General features: G+C 42.6%; 1 protein-coding gene across 3 annotated transcripts in view; it reads right to left on the reverse strand.

Moving 5' to 3' along the window:
* The window catches only part of LOC105480296 (anoctamin 10), a 257,728-nt gene that overhangs the window by 35,207 nt on the left and 198,094 nt on the right, over positions 1-24,427 (reverse strand). The window contains exon 13 of one of the 3 annotated variants that reach the window (XM_071091522.1): positions 12,914-13,100. The exons of the other annotated variants lie outside the window; for them this stretch is intronic. Coding sequence (XP_070947623.1) covers positions 13,041-13,100 — 60 coding nt within the window. The 3' untranslated portion in view covers positions 12,914-13,040. Of the gene's footprint in view, positions 1-12,913; positions 13,101-24,427 lie in introns of those variants that run through there. 3 annotated transcript variants of the gene reach the window in all.

Here is a 24,427-nt window from a genome sequence, read left to right on the forward strand (position 1 = left end):
TTAGGCAAAGACTTCATGACCAAGAACCCAAAAGCAAATGCAACAAAAATAAAGACAAATAGATGGGACTTAATTAAATTAAAAAGCTTCTGCACAGCAAAAGAAATAATCAGCAGAGTTAACAGACAACCCACTGAGTGGGAGAAAATCTTCACAATCTATATATACAACCAACAAAGGACTAATATCCAGAATCTACAAAGAACTCAAATCAGCAAGAAAAAAAAAAAATCCCATCAAAAAGTAGGCTAAGGACATGAATAGACAATTCTCAAAATAAGATATACAAATGGACAACAAGCATATGAAAAAATGCTCAGCATCACTAATGATCAGGGAAATGCAAATCAAAACCACAATGCAATACCTCCTATAAGAATGGCCATAATCAAAAAATAAAAAGTAATAAATGTTGGCATGGATACAGTGAAAAGGTAACACTTTTACACTGTTGGTGGGAATGTAAACTAGTACAACCATTATAGAAAAGAGTGTGGAGATTCCTTAAATAACTAAAAATAGACCTACCCTGATCCAGCAATCCCAATACTAGGTATCTCCCCAGAGGAAAATAAATTATTATACGAAAAAGATACTTGTACATGCATGTTTATAGCAGCACAATTTGCAACTGCATAAATATGGAACCAGCCCAAATGCCCATCAACCAACGAGTGGATAAAGAAAATGTGGTGTATATATCATGGAATACTACTCAGCCACAAAAAGAAATGAAATAATGGCATCTGCAGCAACCTGGATGGAACTGGAGACCACTGGAGACATCAGCTGAGGTAACTCAGGAATGGAAAACCAAACATCTCATGTCCTCACTCATAAGTGGGAGTTAAACTATGAGGAGGCAAAGGTATAAGAATGATACAGTGGACTTTGGGGACACAGGAGAAAGGATGGGAGGGGAGTGAGGGATAAAAGACCACACACTGGGTACAGTGCACAGTGCTCAGGTGATGGGTGCACTAAAATCTCAGTAATTACCACTAAAGAACTTCTTCATGTAACCAAACACCATTTGTTCCCCAAAAACATATTGAAATAAAAAAATTAAATGTGACAAAGTTCTAAAACAAAACCACCAACCAAACAAAAAATATTATACAACATTAAATTCATCCCTCAAGGAGCTTCTGTTCTAGAAAGACACCTTCTCCCCCAGGCTCCTGCGGCTTGCCATGGACAAGGGAGCTCTCTCTGGCTCTGGAGTCCAGGGAGTCCTGCCTGAGGATTCTGAGGAAGTTGTGATTTCAAGGATTCGCCTGCTTCTTTCTAGCTAGGAGAGTAGAAGACCTGGTTTAAATCATTTTTGTTTGAAGGAAGTGCCTTTGCTTCTGGCTGATGGCCACTCCTCTCTTCCTGAAAGCAATCTGAGATAAAATACTTTAAAAAGAAAGAAGGAAGGAAGAAAGGCAGGAGAGGAGCAAGGAAGCAAAAGAGAAAGCAAGAAGGAAAGAAGAAGGAAGGGAAATAAAGAGGAAGAAAGGAGGAAAGGGGAAGGGAAAAGAAAGGGAAGGAAGCAAAGATATCTTGAGAACTCAGGGAATCTTGGCTTTGCACATGGAGCCAGCAATACCTGATCTGAGAAACTTAAATGTTCCCTCACAATAGAGAAAAAGGAGACGCCACTGTGGGCTGGGTCTCTGCAGGTGGCCTCATTCTCATGAAAAGGTTTATCTTCCTTGGTAGGGATTCAGGTTGCTGCACGGTGTCTGAGAAACAGGCTTTTTCAAAGTTGTGTGTAGGTGTGTACATGTGTGTATGTGGGTGTCCAAATCAGCTACCTCTGGGAAGGAGGCAGAGAGAATGAGCAGGGGTCACGCCTGGGCTGCGCTGACAGCTCCTCAGTCCCAGCAACCCGTGTGCATCCCTGGACTCTACAGGTGGTCCTGCTGAGGGAAAGGGGGTTAAACCTGGAGAAAGTCGCCTATGAGTAAGGGTGGGGCTTTCCTAGGGGCAGGACTGAAACCTAGGATCTCCATTGGGAGGACAGAGGGCCAGTCTCGAAATGGGGAAGAGAATTAGGAACTTGAGAGTGCCCTGATGTGGTGGTTTTCTTCACTGGACTCTGGGAACCGTCATACAGTCATATGTCTCTTAGTAACAGGATGCATTCTGAGAACTGTATTGTCAGGTAATTTTGTTGCACTGTGAACATCACAGAGTGCACTTATATGGACCTAGGTGACACAGCATACTACACTCCTAGACTACATGGTGTAGCCCCCTGCTGCTAGGCTGCGAATCTGCACAGCATGTTACTGTACTGAACGCTATAGGCAACTGTAACCCCATGGGAAGTATGTGTGTATCTAAACACAGAAAAGTACAGTAATAATCACTGGGACCACCATCATATATGTGGTCCGTCACTGACCAAAACGTCGTCACACAGTGCGTGACTGCACTTTGTGCCCAGCTTTAAGGTCTCCCTTCCAGCTGTAATTGCCCCTTATCACTCCCATGCCCCCAGCCTCATCTTGGGGTGCTGGGTGGCAGGGAGAGCTTGAGGAGGGCAGGAGGGAGAGCACTGTCAGGTGGAGGTGATGGCTGAGATTTCTAGACCACGGTTTGTGGCAGAGGTCCTACATGCATCTGGGAGCAGTCTGTAGCTGGGGCTAAGTGAGGAGTAGACATGAGATCCCCTGTCCATCTTTCCCCAGATATTCCAAAGAAAGGTCTGTGAAGAGAGAGGACAGCTTCTGGGGCTACATGAGGCATCACTGAATACCATAAACACTGTGGCTCTCAGCGGAAGCCATTTCAGGATCAACAGAGGTGTCAACGGCTCACTTCCAAGTGGCTGGTACTGGGCACTGCCCCTTCTGGGGGGAGCTCCTCTGCTGAGGGAGTCCACAGGTGGCAGGACAGCCCCTTTCCTCTGATGGTTTGGTGCACCTGCCCTAGCAGAACTCCCCGAGTGGCTGAGTTCTGTGGTCCACCCTGTGCTGGGCTTGTACCCCCAGCGAGAGGCTTCCTGTGGAGATCTGAGACTTGGTTTACGTATACTGAGGGACATGTCTGTGTTTTTCCAGCTTCTTTATTTTTTCCTGACAATCCTAAATTGGATATTCACCTTTCTTAGAGGAATAGGTTATAATGGCACACACAAAGAAATACATGCAGGAAGGCAGGGTACCGCTTTATCTGTGAAAGGTAAATGACTTTTTCACAAACATGTGCACTCTAGGTTTTTGAGAGCAAAGAAATGAAAGAACCTGGTGTGATCAAAACACAGGGCCTGGATGCAGAAATTGGGGCATTTGTGACTAACAACCCCTGAGTACAGCCTTATCAAACCATACCAGGTTCCTCCTGACTGCGTAAGTGCTTCAGGAGACAGCTGGCCTGCGGTGTGTGTGTCGGCACCGGTGGGCTGAGATAGGGTTTTGAGAACTGCAGTGATTATAGAGTTTCATGGGAATCAACCATGAACTCAGCCCCTGTCGGCAGCCAGCATTATGCACACACCCCAGCTGGCTATGAACAGCGGCGCTCCCAGGGTGACAGGGTGTGGCCCTGGGAGATGGCATGGGCGAATGCATGGCCTTATCCCTGTGTTCCTGACCACATTCCAAAGGCTCTTTTGTGTTCTTACCAAGATAATGGAAATATAACCGCAGCTAGTTTCTTACTCTCTATGCAATATCATAGGCTCACACTTTGATCACCTAATGGATATTAAAAAGTTCTGATTTTTCCTAGGCTCTGAGAAAACTAAGAAAAACCTTAAGTACATGGGTGAAATTGGAACGTTTTTGGTTCTTTAGGTAAGATCAATATTACCAAAGTTAGATATGTTACTGAAAAAAACTAATGTTTATGAATTCACAAAGAGAATAAAAGCTAGAACCTAAAATATTATGGTTCAATCTACACAGCACATTCAGAAGAGTATGCAAAATACTAAGAGAAGTAGTAAAACACATTTCAAAAAGTCACTATGGAAAGAAGCTAGTCCCAAATACTACCTACATGCCAATTCCCCGTTTCTATTCACTGCTTCTAAGTCTAAAGATATAGCTGTACTGTACACTGAGAGCAGCAATGGCTTCCTTCTGTTTCCTTCACACAAACCTTTTCAGAAGCTGGAAAGTTCTATAAAGATGGCATCTAGCCCATGTGACTGGTACTCTTTGGAAGGGAGATCACAGTCACAGTTTAGGTTAAACTGCTGGCCAGCATGATCCTGCCTAAACCATATGGCTGCAGACAAATGAACAAAAGTTGTGAAATCTAGAGTGTGTTAGAACTCTACCTCCTTGCTTTGCTTTTCAGAAACATGAGCTGATCCACTCAACAGGTGTTGAAGCAAATATGCCTTCAAATATTTAGTCCTTCCTCTAACATTACTAGTGCTTTCTTATATGAAGCCAAGAACAGCAGAGAACACAAGAGATAAGCTGTTTGCTAACAGGAAATCCCTTGGTAAAAGTTATAAAATATAGATGATTTGAGCCTGTTACCCTGAAAGACCTGCAAGCCATTTTGTTAAAAGCACATCAAATAAATGTTTCAGGAGCTCATGGTCAGCTTTCAGTGGGTGATTCTGTGTCACCTAGCAAAGCCCACAGCTGATTCACAGTTAACTTGGATGGATCTAGAAGAAGAAAGCAAACCAATATTTCCATAAGTCATTTCAGAGAAGTCAAACAAACAAGCTTGCACCAAATAAATAATCATGCAACTGTACTGGGTTGTGTTTATTTTATTGCCCTTTGAACCAAGCATTCCAGATAAGTATGTAGCAAAGCACATGGATAAATGTTCTTACTTATGTAAGCCTGATTAAAAGGGCATGAAAACCAATGGAAAGGAAGATTAAAACATCCACAATGACTTAACACAATAAGCTCAAGGATAAAAACTACCATTCTTATTTTCAAAAAGGAACTGGTATCAGTATCAACACTTCCTCAGTGTCCTCGGAAAAGCCAGTCACTCCCATGCGTGTTCCGGGCTGGGAGGAAGTGATGGCTGACCACAGAGGAAAGCACGTACTAGACGGAAATGGAACAAAACAAAACAAAACAAAACAGCGGGGTGAGTCAGAGCCTAATGGCCTTGACTCAATGAGAGACGACTCTTTCCAAACACAACCTTCATCAGGTACAAATGTGCATCACCAACAGTCACACGCAAGAAAGGAACTCTGCCAACAGTTTTTAAAGTCCTGGCCTCCAGGGAAAGTCCTTCATTCTTAGGGAAGCAGGGTCTCACACAAACCCCACCTATGCTATTTAAAATGTGCTGAGGAATGTGCAGTCCCTGGGAGAGTGTGGGAGACACCCAATCTTCCAGCCACCAAACTGACACACCTGGACTGGACCTTGAGCCCACCACCCCTGGGTCTCCTCTCCCACTTCTCTACAGCTCCCTCCCCTGCTCCTTCCCCACTGCCCTTCTGGCCGGGAACCTTAGTGTAGAGCCACTGTGCAGGCTGTGCAGGCAGCTCTGGGAAAATCACAGATGCCTCTCTTGGCTCTCACTCTCAACCTCTGTGCCCAGCACACTGAACAGTAGCAGGTTTCTAGTTTCAGGGTCCTGCTGTTTGAGAGTTCTTTGGCTTTGCACAGACCCATGCATTTCTATTACCGAAGGCACAGTGCATGTGCCACATCTTCATGAAGCCTCCGTAGTCCGCCACAGGTAGGACTGATGTGCTCCACTCTGTGTTCCCACTGGGCTGCACCCCATAAGCAGAGGACCCAGTGTGGGAGCTGACATTACCCTGTTTGCTGGTCTCCCTATATCTGAGATGTGGCACAAAATTGGGGGTGAGCCAGAAGACTTATGAGGAGGACTTATGCAAAGTAACCACAAACGCATCTTTGAGGGGTCTCTTCTGCCCTTGGCTTCAAAATTAGACTCAAAAATGCAACTGGCAATTTCAGATGCTCTATGAAGACAACTTTATGAGTAGAATGAGTGTATTCTCACGCAGTGTGTTCCCAACCTTGCTGATCGGTAATCAGAATGGATCTAAGGATAACAATAAGTTTCTCAGGTCCCATTGTAATTCTCATACAGTAGGTCTGGGGAGGAGTATAAGAATTTCTTTTTCAAAATTTTAACTTTGACATTATCTCAAACTTACAGAAAAAAAAAATATAAGCATAGTAAAAAGGAGTCCTGAATACCCTCACTCAGATTTACCAATGGCTGACATTCACCCCATTTGCTTGATCACTCTCTCTGCAGCATGTTTTCTGAACGATCTGAGGGTAAGCTGCAGACATTATGCCCTTTTACACCCACTCATGTCAGCGTATATTTCTAAAACAAGGACTACAGGAGAATGTTCCCTAAATGATTCTGAAAGGTGAAGTGATAATCAGTTTCCTAGTTTATCAAACTTCTCAAACTGTATCAAAATGATAAAATTCAGAAAATATCAAAAACAGATGGGAAGTTCTAAGGTGTTACTGCAGAACAATAAAACTGCAACTGATTATTCTGAGGAAAAAAAACATATAAGGATGAATGCATGAATTCTTTTGTTCATGAAACAAAAATTATTTCCATGAGTTAGAACAGAACAGAACACCACCATATAAAGAAGTATTTAACTTTGCTTTGCTGAATTTAGGGTTTGTTGTAGGCAGCCTCTAAATGGCCCCAAGGATCCCTGGGCCTCCTGGGATTCACTCCCTTGTGGAATCCCCTACCCTCGAGTGTGGGTTGCACCTAGTGACTCATTTCTAACCAACAGAATACAGTAAAAGTGACAGGCTCACTTCTGAGTTTACAGAGGCTATGGTTTCCATCTTGGGTGCACCTTCGCTCATTTGCTAGCTGTGATGGAAGCCATGTTGTGGGTGGCCCTGAGGAGAGGTGGTGAGGAACTGGTATCTCCGGCCAGCAGCCAGGGGAGTGAGCCTGGAAATGGATCCTCCCTAAGATGAGCCTTGAGATGCCGGGAGCCTTGGCCATCACCTTGACTGTGGCCTTGAGAGAGATCCTGACTCAGAGGTACTGAAGTAAGCCATGTGTAGATTCAAAGAAACTGTGAGAGAGCAAATGTTTGTCATAAGCTGTGAAGTCTGGAGGTAATTTGTTACCTAGCAATAGATAATATGGGATGGGTGAGATCTACCTAGATCTAAGATACTCTAGTATCACAAAAACTCATTTTAAGTAAAACTACACCTGATTTTATGGAGCTTCTGGTCAGTGAAGTAATAAAGGAGTACAGGGTCCTCACCAGAGAGGAAGGTGGGCCCCTCTCCTTCCAGTCTCCTGATTATTTAACTTCTCTCAACTGAATCTTTCTCACTGACTTTAAAAATATATTTTATTGTTAAAATACAAGTGCATCATTAAAAAAAAAAATCAAATCAAGCAGTATAAAAATATTGTGAAAAAAATGTTTACCCACACTTTTATTCCCCAGTTCCCCATCTTAGCGGCAATTTTCTTGATCATTCTTTCAGTGTGTGTGGTTTAAAACAATAAATAGCAGTGTAGGATACCTCCGGAATATCTACCCTCTTGTTTTTAATACAAAGAATGGCAATAATATATCCTGTTCTGCATCTTGTAAAATCAGTCTGATAAATCGTGGAGATGATCCTGTATCAGGAACTGTAGAAGCTCTTGTTATTTAGAATGGCTGCAATAATTCCATTGTATGGATAAGAGAATTCATTTAACCAGTCCCCTGAACCAGGCTACTTAGGTTGTTTTTAAACCATTGCTGCTCACACACACGTGTTTATCCCCTTATATATATGTGAGTAAATCTAGGGGACAAATTCCTAGAATTTGGCTATTGCCCACTGGCTATTAAACAAACACACTAGTTTCTCTTATTAAACCTACAAACAAAGCTCTCTTCTCCACTCCTCATCCCTACTCACCCTTCAGTCGACATTCTATTTCTCTCCTCTCTTTTCCAGCTAAATGCGTTTAAGTTGTCTATCCTGGTTGCTTTTTCAACTCTAGCTCCCCAAACCACCCCACATTGGCTCCTGGCCCTTTTCATCCACTAAAATAGCTCCCTCTAGGGTCACCCATGACCGCCATATTGTTAAATCCAAGGCGGCATTTCCTGGTCCTCATTTTGCTTAGTGCAACTGAGGAACTGAATTTTTAATCTGATTTAATTTGAACTAATTTAAATCCAAAAAGGCACAGATGGCCAGAGGCTACTGTGGACAGTGAGGCTCTATGTGCTCTCCCTGAGAGAGACCACGCACACCCATGGCCTCAGCCACATCTACATGCAGATCATGCACACGTCTTTATACCAGCCCAGACTTTCCTCTGAACTCTACAATGACATAACCAATGCCTACCTCACATTTCCCTTGGATGTTAATAAATTAACAACACTGAATTCAAGATCATCTTCCGAAGCAAGGCTATCCTCCCATGTAGTGAAGTGCACAGCCATTCACCCCAGAGCACAGCTCTGGAGCCTCGGAAAACCAAGATTGGTTTTGGTTGACTTGATCTCCTAATCATTTCTTAAATTTGTCTACTTCTCTACATTTTGACCACCTTCACATAAATCCATCACAGAAACTGCTTGAACAACCTTCTTGCTGGTTTACTTATACCCTCTCTGGCCACATCCCCATTCTGTCTTTTCTGATATAACCTAAACATAAATCTAAAGATGATACACCTATGCTCAAGCCCCTTTGGTGGCTTCCTGGGCTTTTGGGATAAAGGCAACAGCCCTGTGTGCGAGGCTCATTCCTGCAAATCCCTGGCCAACTCTCCACAGCCTTCCTCTCTTTCCCTCCAGCCACACTGGTCTCCATGCCTCCTGCAGTTACCATGGACAGATATTTTCATTTCTTTTTTGTTCATTTCCCAATTTTCAACATTGTCTTTTGTAACTCTGGAATGTTACAAAAGGTGATGCTGGGAAGCAAGCAAGCAAAACCCTCCTGTTACCCACACCATGAAGTTTCCCCTTTCCAATCTTCTCCTCCAATGCTCAGAGACTTTGGTCTCTCTCTCTATCCCCAGCCCCTCCATTTCCAGATCTTGGCCCTTTCCAGAGTAAGGCAATGGCACCTCAAGCCCCCCTCTACCTGCTGCCCAGCTCCTCATTTTTCTGCCCTATACATAAGCCTAGGAACTGAGCTAGGAGAGAATGAACACCCCTGGGAGTGGGAAAAGGCTGTGAACACTCACAGGGTATCATAACTATTTTTTCTGTCACTTTATTTGCATGAGAACTGGGGGAAGTTTAGGTGGCTGGTAGGCCTGATAAGTGTTGGCAGATATGCTTTCACATCTTGGAAATCCGTGCTAATGAGACAACATCCTTCCTGCTTGGCCTCCCTGGAAGAGGGGCCTTAGACGTTGTCCCCCTCTGGTCCCTACCCCCAGGCATCGCCACCTCTCGTGGTCAGCAGCACGTTTCCTCTGACCTGCCTATGATCTTTCCTTCTTGTACTAAGGCCTGGCAGGCAGCCACCCCTTGGAAAGTCCAGCTCTATCCTCTATGGGAAAACCTTCCTGTCATAAATATACCACCAGTAGCTTTGTATTTTTCTTTTTCCCTTGTGTCAAATTCTCCCACCCTCACCTCTTGACTCTAAGCCTCTTCAGGATATTTGTTTTCCTGGCTCCCTTCCTGAAGTTTTTCCATCCTGCACAAGAATTTTTAATCTCCTCCAAAGAGTTAGAGCCTAGGTCTTCTCTTCCAGTAAGAAGATCTAGAATTTATAGGAAACAGTTAAAATGACAACAACAACCCCCTTACACTTGCATTTAGTCTTCCCATTTTACAGAATCACTTCCCATGGTAGTGAAGAAAACCAAGCAGCCTATCTTGGCACAACTGAAAAACGCAACAGCGGTTAAGAGAAGGCCACCTGGTGCTGCCCCGCGTGGAGGGTGGGGGTGCACTTTGAACCCCTGATCTCTAATTCTCACAGTGTTCCCATTTACAGATGTAGTAACTGATCCTACCACTAATAAGCGTAGGTCTTAGGGTAAAAATCCAGGGAGTGCTGCTTGGCTCAAAACCACTTTTCTTCCCAATTGCCTAAATTTCCATATCTTCTGGCATTCAAGAGAGGTCCACTCTTATGTGGCTTTTGGTAAAAAGTTCTCTTATTTTAGGAAACTGATTTTGCTGGACTCTTTTGCTGCTTGGCTTTTTCTCCTAGAGAAGAAAGGGTATGAGGTGAGGGGGACTGAGGTGAGAGGGAAGAGGGTGGGTGGTTGAATTATCTAATACAGTTCATTTCCAGCCCAGAAAGGGTAATAATCAGTGTTATTATCAGGTAATAATCAGGGTAATTATCAGTTTTTTAACAATCAAAGGCTCCAGGACAGTTTTCTAGCAGATTCTCCTGCTTTTCTTTTAGCTGTCTCATTATATACATGACAAGATTTGGAAGGGCAGAAGTTTTAAATTTCGATGAAGTATCATTTATCGATTTATTCTTTTATAGATCATACTTTAGGAACTGTAGCTGAGAAATCTTTGCCTAATGTAAGGTCTCAAATATTTCATCTTTTTTTTTCTGGAAGATTCAGAATTTTAGATTTTACATATTCGTCTATAAACCATTTTGGTATGATATGTGAGTCCATGTTCATTTTTTTGCACATGAATATCCAATTGTTCCAGAACTGTCTATTGAAAAGACTATTCTCTACTGCATGGTCTTTGCACTTTTGTCAAAAACCAGTAGTACATATATGTGTGAGGTTATTACCGAACTCTATTCTGCTCCTTTAATCTACACTATTCCCCCCTTTATAATAAGCTCTGAAAGCAGGTAGTCTTCCAATTTTGTTCTTCTTTTTAAAAGTTTTGGCTATTCTAGGTCCTTTGCATTTCCACATGAATTTTAGAAGCAGGTTCATCAACTTCTACAAAAAAAGCCTACTTAGATTCTTACTGAGATTACACTGAATCTATAGAACAGGGGTTGGCAAAATATTATTAAAAGGCTGGACAGTAAATATTTGAGGCTTTTGGGCCATATAGTCTCTGTCACAATGACTCAACTTTCCCACTGGGGTGCAAAAGCAGCCACAGACAACCTGCAAATGATGACTTCTAGTGCTTTCTGCAGATCCATCAGATTTTCTACACTGATGATCATGTCATTCATGAATAGACAGTTTTACTTCTACCTTTCTATTCTGAATGCCTTTTATTTATTAATTTTTTTTTTTTTTGCTTGATTGCACTGGCCAGAACCTTTGGCATAATGTTGAAAAGAAGTGGTAGGAATAGATACCCTTTTATTGTTCCTTCTTTCATCCCTTTTATTGTTCTTCTTTTATCTCTAAGTATGACACCAGTTTTAGACTTTTCATAGGTATCCTTCATCAGGTCAAGGAAATTCTCAATTGCTGGATGATGTGCCATAGTTCACTAAAGCTCTTTGCATTTTTACAATTATTTTTTTTCTGCACTTCATGTTTGGTAAGTTTTTTTTTTTTTTTGAGACGGAGTCTCGCTCTGTCACCCAGGCTGGAGTGCAGTGGTGCAATCTCGGCTCAATGTAAGCTCTGCCTCCCGAGTCCACGTCATTCTCCTGCCTCAGTCTCCTGAGCAGCTGGGACTACAGGCACCCGCCACCACGCCCGGCTAAGTTTTTGTATTTTTAGTAGAGATGGGGTTTCACCATGTTAGCCAGGATGGTCTTGATCTCCTGACCTTGTGATCCATCCCCCTCGGCCTCCCAAAGTGCTGGGATTACAGGTGTAAGCCACCCTGCCCGGCCCTGTAGTTTTTATCTTTAGAAGTCAAGTGTACATCTTTTAAAAGTATTTGCAAGTCTCTGGATAGTTTTTAAACATATGGAATGCAGTTTTAATAACTGTATTAACGCCCTTGCTTGCTAATTCTGACAAGTATTTCAGCTTTGGGTCAGTTCTAATTGATCATGATTCTCCTCATCATGGGGACAGGGGGCGTGTATTTATATTCCTGCGCTTTGTTCTAGGATGCAGTTAACTTAGAAACAGTTCAATCCTTTGGGTCTTGTTTTTATTTGTTAGGTGGGTTTAGAGCAGATCTCAGTCCAGAACTTATTATTCCCTACTTAACAGGGCAACATCTTTCTGAGTATCCACACCTCGTGCATTCTGATTTTTCTAATCAGGCTGGTAGGAACAGCACTGTTCCCTCTGAGCCTCAGAGAGTTTCCTCAAATGCACATGCTCTGCTGAATAGTAAATGGGGCCCTCAGCAGATCTCTGGGGTTATCTCACCATGCAGCTCTGCTGTCTCTGGTACTCTGTCCTGTGAACTCTGGCTGCTGTGGCCTCCCCAGACTCTGTCTCTCAGTGGGGCAAACTGGGGCGACTAGAACTCAAATCGTCTCTTTTCTATCTCTATCTCTCAGAGATTACTGTCCTTCATTGCCTGATGTCCACTGTTAGAAAAACATTGATTCATGTATTTTGTCTGTTTTGGGGGGTTGTTTCTGGTATGAAGGGGTTTGGTCCCTGTTACTCCATCTTGACAGGAAGCAGGAGTTCCTTCATTTACTTTTGATCTTCCAAACTGTATGATATTTAAATCCAGGTTTTACAGATTCAGAAACTGGGATTCATGGACAAAGATTACCTTGGTCAAAGCCATATGGTAAATAAAAAGAAGAGGACTCTGGACTCCACAGTTGTCTCCCATATAATAAGGTATGGAGAGGGTTGTTTAGAACAAATAACAACAAATATGGATATGGCAACTTAACAAGGACTCTTAAGACTTGGCTAGTGGATTTAACTTTCAAAAATTGCTTTCATGTCCATTTTATCTATTGTGGGATTTTGTACATGACATAGATTAACGTAAAGTAGATTAAAGTTTTAGATTAATGTGAAGATTAATGTAAAGTTTTGATAAATTTGTAGGTAACAAAAAGTTTGTCATTAAAACTTTTTATTTAAATAAAGTAATATATCTCTTTGTAAAAATTCAAATACTACAGGCATTACAGAGAATAATGAAATAAAGAGTGAATTTCCCTTTCACATTCTAACCTTGGTCTCCTTCCTCATAGGTAACTTCTGGGAAGAGTTTGGTATTTATTCTTATTTTATTCATTCACCAGGCAAATATTGACTTGGCACACATGGGTCAGTAACTGTTGCAGAACCTGCAAAGACAGAGACAGTCCCTGTTTTGGGGGAGCTTGCCTGCTTGTTACAATACTAATTTGATCTTCAATATAGTTGAGTGTGGAATCAAGCCACAAGCCACATGAGCTAAATTCTAGTTCTGCCTCTTTGAAATAGCATGTCCCTGAGAATTTCCTAAACTCTGTGCCTCAGTTACCTTATCTGTAAAATGGGGATAATAGTATCTATCTCATAGAGCTTTCTGAGGAAGGGTCTCACTCTGCCGCCCAGGCTGGAGTGAAGTGGCTCCATCTTGGCTCACTGCAACCTCTGCCTCCTGGGTGATGTGAGGTCTCCCACCTCAGTCTCCCAGGTAGCTGAATTACAGGCGTGCGACACCGTGCCCAGCTAATTTTTGTATTTTTAGTAGAGATGGGGTTTTGCCATGTTGCCCAGACTGGTCTTGAACTTCTGGGCTCAAGTGATTCACTCACCTCAAACTTCAAAAGTGCTGGGATTATAGGCGTAAGCCACCATGCCTGGACAGATAGTTCTTAAAAGGATGAAACTGATTTACAAGCGAAACACGTAGAACAGTGTCTGAAGAGTTGCAAATACTCACTAAATGTTAGCTGTTATTATTATTATACAGCCTTGCCCATTCTATTATGAGTCATTTCTAATGAATCTATTTTGACAATCGTGCTTTTAGTTGCCAGTAACGCCTTTTTGTTCTCTGATAACTTCTTTTTCCTGTCGGCCTTTCATAATTTATGAATGCAATACTTTTTCAAATCTTTGCAAAGGTTTTTATTAGAATATTCTCATTTTACTTTGCTGTTTCCTTGTGGGTCAGATTTTCATCATGGTGTCTGTCTGTCTCTATTGGTGCTCTTCAAATATCTGATGACCCTTGGTGGTTTCTCCACATTTTAGAAAGGGCTACATGGTGGTCTACTTGCATTTGGGAAAGAAGGACCAGGTGACAAAAATGAGTAGCTTCCAGAGGTTTCCTCAGTCTTTGCCCCATCTTTTTTCATCTTGCCCTCCCATCTGAATGGGGACAGGGGTACGTAGACTGCATGTAACAGTGAATGTTTTTATTCAGGACATATGAGCAAGTGGCAGGCAAATCATCTGCAGGCCTCATGAAGACTCACATCAGAAGAGCCCCAAGGGCACAGATGCAGCATCTTTCCTCCCTGGGTATCACAGCCTTTCCTTGCATCCCCTTCTTATGGGTCATGGAAGTCCAGAATAACTTGGAGATCCCTCATGGTTCCAAAGCTCCTTCCCTAAGCTCCCACCTCAGTTTTCCTCATTTTGGGGAAGTTAATGAACTGCCCAGATGCCGGCCTGCTCCTGTTTCATTCCTGGCTGGAATGCCCTCCAACAGAGGGAGTGCTCTCACGATAGCTGGCTGTATCTGAAGGGGGCTGAGGCTTCTCTGCTCTGGTTCTCTGTCAACCCTTTCCTATTCTGCTATTTTACAAAAATTTCTCAAAACTATTTTTTGGTTAGCTGATGGCACTCTTTCATTTTCCAACATTTTTAATAGATGTATGCTTTTATGTTTCCTTTTGTTTAAATATGGTTTTTGAAGAGGCAGAGGCTAGTGGGGTATGCTCAAGTTAGGAAGTCCTACTAGATGATAATAAGTGTTAGGGATGTCTGACCCCCCTTCCCCATATAATGTCCACTAGGTCACTCCCAGAGATAGAATGCAGAACTGGACGAATCAGCAGGCCATCCAGCAATACTGGATGAAAGCCAGCTGGCTACATAGAGAAAGTCGGCTGGCTGGGAAGCATGGGAAAGTCCTCTGGCTTTCTGGGTCTCACTTCCGAACTGTGAAATACTGTGTCTTCAGAAGATCTTTTCTGATTGGGCATGGTGGCTCATACCTATATTCCCAACACTTTGGGAAGCTGAGCAGGAGAATTGCTTGAGCCCAGGAATTAGAAACCAGCCTGGGCAACATGGCTAAACCCTGTCTCTACAAAAGAAAAACAAAAACAAAAGCAAAAAAAACTAGCCAGGCATGGTGGCGCACACCTGTAGTCCCAACTATTTGGGAAGCTGATGTGGGAGGATCACTTGGGCCTGGGAGTCTAAGGCTGCAGTGAGCCCTGATGGTGCCATTGAACTCCACCCTGGGAGAGTGAGACCCTGTCTCAAAATAATAAACAAATAAATAAAATGACCTCTTCTGACTGTGGAGTAGCATGGTTGTATGTAAGGCTGGGGCACAGGCACAGTGAGATGAGGATGAGGGATTGAGGGATGCTATAAGCCACAGGTCAAGTAGGAATGTACTTCGTCAAGACACAAGCCTACAGTCTGCCATGTCAAGAACTTTTTTCCCTTCCCTTAATCATCTTTCATGATGGACTTTAGTCTGCCTTTATCTGTTTCCTGGAAGAAAAGTATACATGTGTATGTATTTCCAGTAACTAGTTAGTACTTGGTAGTAGTACATTTTAAAAAGCTATATTGAGAGACTTTGCTTTTTCCTTTAAAGCATTAATACTCTTGTTCCCCAGCTTTTTGTTTTGTTTGATTTTTATTTCCTGTATCTTTTTTCCCAAGTAAGACGGAACAGCCACAGCATTTATGAAGGACGTGCTAGGGTGATGTACCAGAAACCAGCAGCAAACTCACACTTCTCATCATGTGAACACTCATGATCCAAAGGAGTACATAGTTCATTTTAAAAAACAAAATAAAAAACTCAAAAATTATCTTGCAGGCTGAAGTTCTGTTATTAAATCACTCTGTGTAAAGATACATTAAATTTTTTAAAAGGGGGGGAACTCCATAAAAATATGCTACAAAGACACTTCAAGAATCGCTTCTTTGTTAATGGGCTTCTACTTATGCTTAGATTCTCTTATTAATTTTGATCTAGCTGCTCACACAGAGTTTTAATTTCTTCGGTCATTTCACAGACCAGCGGTTTCATGGTTCAATTTGTTTCAGGCAAAATGAGCTATTACAAAATATCCCAAAGTATTCTCAAGTTGGAAAAATTAATGAATTAAAATTGGGACAATTCTACATGATTGCTTCTTTTGTTCTAATCATAGAATGGAGCACTTTCCATATTTAAATAAGTTCTGTGATAGGATAATAGATACAATAAATAAGATAAATATAAATATCTTCCCATATCTGCTCACTTTCCCCTTGCATTCTTTGGAGCATCCAAAACCAATCACATTTTTAGATCCACGTTTAACTGATGTTTACTCTGTGGTCAATTAAATGCTGGGCTCAGGCACATGATATCTTCCTTTCTTGGTAGTCACTCAAGGGAGTGGGTGCCATCCTCTGCATTTTCCTGATGACGTGGTACAGCTCTGAGGGTCCCACGCCCAGGTTATAAGGAGGTGCTTTAAGCACAGTCCGGCCTGGGTACAGAGTCTTTAACACTCCCAGTGGGCTCTTCCTTAAATCCAGAGGCTGACAAACCTTGGTGACAATAGCTGGCCCCTGGCATGCCTGCTTACTCACTAGTTTTCCTCAAATCAAATGCACAAACACAAACAAAAAATTTAATTATCATAAATCTATAAAGTATTACTCTTCCCATTAAAAATAAAAAAAAAAATTCATGAAGACTTGAAGTTGGAAAGAATGGCACCCTCAGCCCCTGCGCATGAGCTCCTTTAACAAGTGGGCATGGCTAACAGAGCTTGCTTCACGTCACAGGCCCTCTGGATCTCATCTTCCACCCTCACCCTCAGACAGGATCACCTGCCTAGATGTGGTATTTATCATTCCCGTGTTTCTTTCCCCTTCATGTATTATGCCTAAATGATACATAATATTACTTTGCATATTTTAAAGCATTATGTTCATGGTAGAGTTGCCTGCCCAGGGCTCCAGGGTGATCTGGCCACAGACATGCTGGGGTGCTGATTCCCATGTCCTTGTGGGTTACCTCCCCAGCAGCCCTTATCCCTGTGTGCTGTAGAAATACCATCACCTGGCTACAGGCTGAAGGAATCCTGGTCTTTTCCCAGGTCATCCCTTCTTCTGTGTCCTTGGTCCTCAGAGGTACCACACTTGCTCTTTTCAAAATGGCACCCTGCCCCACCAGCGACCCTTAGCCAGCCCAAGGTGAGCGCTCAGGATATGTGATTATATTTACGTGCTTTTCCTTCAAGCTGATTTTTAAAAACATGCCTTAGTGTCCCTATTACAAACAATTAAACATGGACCACTGAAGTGGGCAGTAGATGCTCTAAAACAAATAGACTACCAAGACTGTACCATGGTCTGTTGAGGATTTCAGCTCTGCTTCAGGCAAAATACAGGAACATTTTATCAGGAAGCATCACACTGTGGCTGGTATTTGTTTCGTCTTAAGGCAAAATGACGTCTTCTACCCCATCCCAGAAGCAAACACACTTTGCCCTGCCCTTCCACAGCAGGGCCTCAGAGCCTCAACTGCATCCTTCTCAGTGCTCAAGTCAGCTGTTAGATTATGGCTGTTCCAACCCCAAACACTGGACCTCACAAATAATGAGTGCTCAATGCAGGTAGAATCCTACACAGGGTACAGTCACAGTTCCCAAGCTATCCCCAGAGGCACCCCTGGGAACTGCAGCAAACTCACAGAGGTGCCACCGATATTTTAAATTTTTGAGAGAAACACAGCAACACTTGACATCTGTCAGAGAGAAGCAGAACCCATAATTAGCCTTTCTCCTTTCTCCACACTGGAAGCTTTTGGTCTAATACCTAGTGAAGTGAAACTTACTGAGGGAAAATGGTTTGGACAGGAGGAACAAGAGAAAGATCATCTGGGCACATGGGGAAGTAGGGGGCTGGGCTGGGCCCATGTGGGTCCAACAGCAAGAGCTCAGGGCAGCAGGAGAGGACCGGCTACTCCGAGTCTATGGGAAAGAGAAAGGCAAATGTGACCTATCACCAAATAGGGCTGGAGCAGGCGAAAGCTGTGGAGCTGATGGATGGGACAACCCTATGCCCCTGAAGATGGGAAGAAGCATTTCCTGTACTTAACACCCTGACCTTATTCCAAATTCAAGGCAAATGGAATAGTAATATTTTAGATTAGCCACACTTTATTTTAAATAGGCTTGGTCAGCTTACCTATAAGCTTAACTACAAATATCACCTGATTGCTACTGGAACATGTAATTTTCATTCCAAATGAATGATTTATAACAGACTCTTCCACCTTAATAAACATTCAGAGTACCTGTGGTAGACACACCCTAGGGTAAGTCCTAGGCCCTGCTCCCCCCACCACACAATGATTCCCATATCCTGGTAACCATAGCTTGATAACCCCCTCCCCTCCTGGAGTATAAGCAGGAGCTGGGACTTGCTTCTCATCAACAGCATGTAGAAAAGGGGATGGTCACTCCCATGATAGGTTATGTCATATGACAAGGGTGAAGAGATGTTTTCAGATGTAATTAAGGTCCCTATTCAGCTGACTTTTAAGTTAACCAAAAAGGAGATTATCCATAGTAAGCCAGACTTAATAAACAAGCAGCCATTTAAAAGAGGTCCTCGGATGTTCCTGAGGCCAGAGACTCTGAGCAGAGACACTCTGTATAGGTGGCTTTGTATAAGTAAGTGTCATGCTGCGAGAGGGCCTATGGAGAGGGATACATGGCAAGAAACTGTAGGTGGCCTCCAGGAGCTAAGAGCAGCCTCTGGACAACAACCAGCAAGAAAATGCCGAACACAGCCTAAAGGCCACAAGGAGATGAATTCCACTAACATCCTCAGAGAGCTTAAAGCAGAACTTTCTCCAGTTAAGCCTCTGATGAGACCAAACACCCAGCTGACATCTTGGATTGCAGCCTGCTAAGACCCTGAGCAGGGGACCCAGTTAAGCTGTGTTGGAACTCTGGATCCACAGAAACTGCAAAATAACAAATGTGGACTATTTTAACCCATCGTATTTGTGGTAATTTGTTACAGAGCAACAGAAATCTAATACAGCAGCCAAGTGTGATGGCTCATCCCTGTAATCCCAGCATTTGACGAGGCTGAGGTGGGAGAATAGCTTGAGCCCAGGAGTTTGAGACAGCCTAGGCAACATAAAAAGACTCCATCTCTACCACAAAAAAAAAAAAAAAAAAAAAAAAAAAAAAAAAAATTAGCTGGGCATGGTGGTGTGCACCTGTGGTCTCAGGTACTCAGGAGGCTAAGATGGAAAGATCATTTGAACCCAGGAAGTTGAGGCTGCAATGAGCCACTGCATTCCATCTTGGGTGACAGAGCAAGAATCTGTTCCATAAAAAACAAACAAACAAACAAACAAAAAAAACAGGAAAAGAAAAAAAGCAAAACTAATATAGTATCAATCTATAAATTATTTATGCTACATTCTTAGTGTATACATGAAACATGATGAACACATGCAATAGCTGAGCAGAAATTAGTTACAAAACTTTTTAGTTTCAATTAAACACAAATTTAGAAAATGTTTAAGATCTGCACCATAATTTTCATTGGCAAGTTGATCTAACATGTCCTTTTAATCTTAAACAAATCCAAATTCCTGCGTGTGTGTTGCCTAGCTTTTCTGGCAAATTACTCCTAGTTCTTCAGGATTTTGGTGACTTTTAAGAAATGCTACCCTTTGATAAACTGTAAACACCTGAGTCCCAAGCAATCCTACCTGGAGGAATTCTGGGGCAAGAGGGTGTTACATTTTAATTAGAGGAAGGACCCATGGATTCCTAAAGTAGTCCACGGGGAAAAGGGCAGAAGTGATGTGACAATAGCCACTTGGGCCAGAAGTCCCACTGACCATCCATGAACTTACTGTGTTGTGACTTTGAAGACTCAAAGCTTTCTGTTAATTTATGAGAAACTGGCAAATTATTCAACTGTAGTTTTCTCCTTTTCTTTTTTTCTTTTTCTTTTTTTTTTTTTGAGACAGGGTCTCACTCCATCACCCAGGCTGGAGTACAGTGGCGCGATCTCAGCTCCCTGCAGCCATGCTCTGCCAGGTTCAAGTGATCCTCCCACCTCAGCTGGGACCACAGGAGTGCGCTATCACACCCGGCTAATTTTTGTATTTTTTGTAGAGACGAGGTCTCCCTCCCCATGTTGCCCAGGCTAGTCTTGAACTCCTCAGCTCAAGTGATCTACCCACCTCAGCCTCCCAAATTGCTGGTATTAGAGGCATGAGCCACTGCACCCAGCCTGTAGTTTTTTCCAAATAGCTAAAATGTCAACCTAAAATATATACTTATCATTGCCTAATTATTGACAAATGAATCTCATATTGCTAGATCTTCCTCTGCTCCTTTGCCAAAAGTAATTACCTACTTCTTTGAACCTGAAAAGAAAAACAATTTTCCTTTAATTTACTCCAAGTTGCATAGTAGTTAAGGTGAAATAATTATTTTAACCATTCTTGAAAGTATACTGTGAAAAGGAAGGGGAAAAAAATGAAAGAAATCATCACCCCAGAGCTGGGCCCTATCAGTATGAACGCAGGCTAACCACAGCCCGCTACTGTGATGGACATAAACATGTCCACAATTCCCAGTTCTAGAATGGCAGCTCCCAGGGCAGCGGGAAGAATCCCATCTGCATGGCAACCACTCCATGCCATCTTCCGGCACCTCAGGAACAGGCCTCCGGAATGACGCCAGCCTCTGCTCCTGCGGGGCTGTATCTTGAGCAGACTGCATATCATCCATGCTGAGTCACAGCCTTCACAGCAGTCAGGGGAGACATCAAAAGCACAGGACGTGCAACTGTTCTCACTCACCACATTCAGCTCATTTACAAAACATCGGGCTATAAATATCATGACGACATTTTTTAGAGGCGCATTTTCAAGTGTTGTGAGCCAATACTGAAATAGGGGCAAAAAAGAAGCCATCATCACCTATTTACTGATTCTAATTTTGAAACAACAGTCACATTCTTATTCTGCTAAAGTATGAGCACATGGAGAACTGCCTTCTGTACGCATATGACTGACAGAAACACCAGTTATGAATGGCTTACATGATGAATTGCATGCCACCAATTCATGACAAAGCAGGCAGAACTCACTACAAAGCAAACTGCTGCTTTCTACCCTAGTTACCCACAGAGCTGGGCTGTTTCCTTTTAGAAAGTCAAAATTAGTTCACAACTCTACAGCAGAAAAGATGACATGAGCACTAAGTTCCATTTACGACATTCCAAACTCCCTCTCCATCTTTGGAAATGGGCATTTTTACACAACAGCGCCAGCTGATCATGTGACTGCCAACTGAACACCTGAGAAAGTCACTGGGTTATTCCTTGTCCATTTAGTGATGAGAATACCAAAGCAAAAGTTACCAGACTTGCCCAAGCTTGCATGGCTTTTCTGTGACAGCATGCAGACTGGAATTTAGACCTCAGATTCATGAACTCCCTGAATGCTGGTTAAACTCCCTTGACTTAAGGAGACTGCCAAATTGATCGGAAGTGCTCTAACCCCAAATATGTTTCTCTCCCTAACCTGTACTTCTCTGACTCCCAGGGACAGGCAAGGCCTATCCCTTAGAATCTTTCCCTAGGATAACAGGGCTGCCTCAAGCAGCAGTGCATGTATCACCTTCTTTGGAAGTATAGATGCAAATATGGGATCACCAGGTCAAGGAGAATGACGTCACTTTAGTGCACACCCACCACAAGCTCAGTACTAAGATAACACAGAGAAGAAACACTCTGGTTGTAGCCCAGAGATTACAATGCAGCATGACAGTGCCAACAAAGGACAGCCTCACCATGGTGGTGATCCATAAGGTGAGTCTTTAAAAGGAGGAGAAATTGTCCAGGAGGACAAGTGGACAACAGGGAACCAGCAAGGTGAAGAGAATGTGCAAAGGTAAAAGAACACAGGGTGTTCTAGGAACAGGGTACAGTTCCAGTGGCCAGAGCCCATGTGGGGCTTTGCAGGGGCATTAGGCTGCAGGCATAGCCACATGGAGGGGCTGGGGTTTCTCTTGAGTCATGTGGAGCTGTTAAAAATTTTGAGCAGGACCATAACATGGAGTCATATTTGTATTTGGGACAGTAAGCTGTGGCAGCAAAAGGAAAACTGGAGTGGAGCGAGGAGAGAGTGGAGGTAGGGAGGTCAGTCAGAGGTCTGTGGTAGGAGTCCAGGGAGGAAAGGATGAGAGTGCATCAACATACGCCTAAGAAAGCCTCATTCAAAAAATACTGGTGGTCTAGATATCATGTGGAGTCCTAAGTTAGGCATTTGAATTCTTAACCCTGACAAAGAAAATCCAAAAATACAGCTTGTTACCAGAATTAGCAGCTCTTGGTCATAGAGAGTTCTCAAATGATGTAAAAGAAGAATTTCAAATCTTTTAAAAGCAGATTTATTAAAATATTAATTAATCTTAGAGATTTAAGTTGTATTATACATCCTTAAGATAATTTCTGTAATTTTTAAAGTACAAAATGAAAATAAGGACATAAGGGAAACCAGCAGTATACACTGTGATTTTGAAAATGGGTTTTTCAACTTAGGGCTTGCTCTTGTATTTCACTTCCCGACCTGCTCCTTTCATACTGCCTTACATTTTACTTACTGCCCAGTTTAAAATACACAAAAGACGCATAAAGATTGTCTGATGAATGAAGAAGCCAAGCCTGCGATCTGAAACCTGGGAGGCCTCAGTGTTCTCTGACTTCACCGAACAGACTACAGTGGATGCCCAGCACTGAGCTCAGGATAGGATCACTCTCCTGCCAACTTTTTACTTTTACTTTCTGGCTGGTGATGCGAGGATACAGGACTACGGTGTAAAAGTGTTTACCTTGGCCAGGCACAGTGGCTCACATCTGTAATCCCAGCACTTTGGGAGACTCACATGGGTGGAACACTTGAGGTCAGGAGTTCGAGATCAGCTTGGCCAACATGGTGAAATCCCATCTCTACTAAAAATACAAAAGATCAGCCTGGGTGTGGTGGTGTGCGCCTGTAGTCCCAGCTACTTGGGAGGCTGAGGTGGGAGAAGAGCTTGAACCCGGGAGAAAAAGGTTGCAGTGGGTCAAGATCGTGCCACTGCACTCCAGCCTGGGCAACAGAAACCCTGTCTCAAAAAGTGCTGTACCTCTAGATATTTGCTGACTAGTCACGACATCTGTGCAACACCAGTATTTTCCTGCTTTCAGGGTACCTTAACCATGAACAGTACCTAAAGTTAATTTAACACACACATTATCACTACCACTGCTAGCACCATGCCTAATAAAAAATCCAGCATTCATGGAGTAGAAATGAAAATGAAGGAGTCTATGAAGCTGTGCTGTTAGGAAATAAAAGGAAGTGTCTGGGCACAGGGGCTCATGTCTGTAATCCCAGCACTTTGGTAGACAGAGGCGGGTGGATCAGTTGAGTCCAGGTGTTCAAGATCAGCCTGGGCAACGTGGCGAAACCCAGTCTCTAGAAAATATAGACAAATTAGTCGGGCATGGCATGCATCTTTTGTCCCAGCTACTTGTGGGGCTGAGGTAGTAGGATCAGTTGAGCCTGGGAAGCGGAGGTTGCAGTGAGCCAAGACTGCACCACTGTACTCTAGCCTGGGTGACAGAACGACCCTGTTTCAATAAAAATAAGAACAGAAAAAGAAAGAAGAAACAAAAGGAAGCACTATTCTTACTCCTCTGTAGCCAAGGGTCTATGTCTTTCAGAATCTTGTTTATCCAGATATAAAATACAGTTCATGTTACTTACAGTTAATTACTGCAAGGAACTGGAATGAATTTTTACCAGTTACTTTTAATAAACAATAAAAGAACAACTGCAACCAACCATAAGCATATGCATATTCCATGACTAAACTGCAATCAACCCATCTGGGGTTAATGTTGTGTTAACAAAATATAGAGTGAAGAAAAGCATCATCAAAGCTAAGGGTCTACTCAAGTGTTTTAAGAGGATTTGACTTTTTATGACTTTTTATATTACATTTGAATATTGTTCTTTCTTTTTTCAGCAGTATTATTCCTGAAGACCCAAACTTTAAGAAAACTGTAAGGAGGATGTAAGTGATTTGAGTCCTTCATTTGTGTTAAATGAGAAGTTTGGACTGTTTCTTCCCACTGAAATGGGATATCATGCCAATCGCTTTGGAAAATGAATGATAAAACATATTACATTTTGTGAGATTACCTTTTACTTCCCTTACGAAATCTTCCATATTTAACATAAGATGACAGAAAGGTAAAACAAGAGAACAAGGATTTTGTACAAGTTTTGTTTAACTGTATTTTACTAAGAAGTTGTTGCAAAAATTTCTCTATGTGATTTTATTTATTTTATTTATTTTTTAGAGACAGAGTCTCTCTGTGTCACCCAGGCTGGAGTACAGTGGTG

Source organism: Macaca nemestrina, chromosome 2 (genome assembly GCF_043159975.1).
Source record: "Macaca nemestrina isolate mMacNem1 chromosome 2, mMacNem.hap1, whole genome shotgun sequence".
Lineage (NCBI taxonomy): Eukaryota > Metazoa > Chordata > Mammalia > Primates > Cercopithecidae > Macaca > Macaca nemestrina.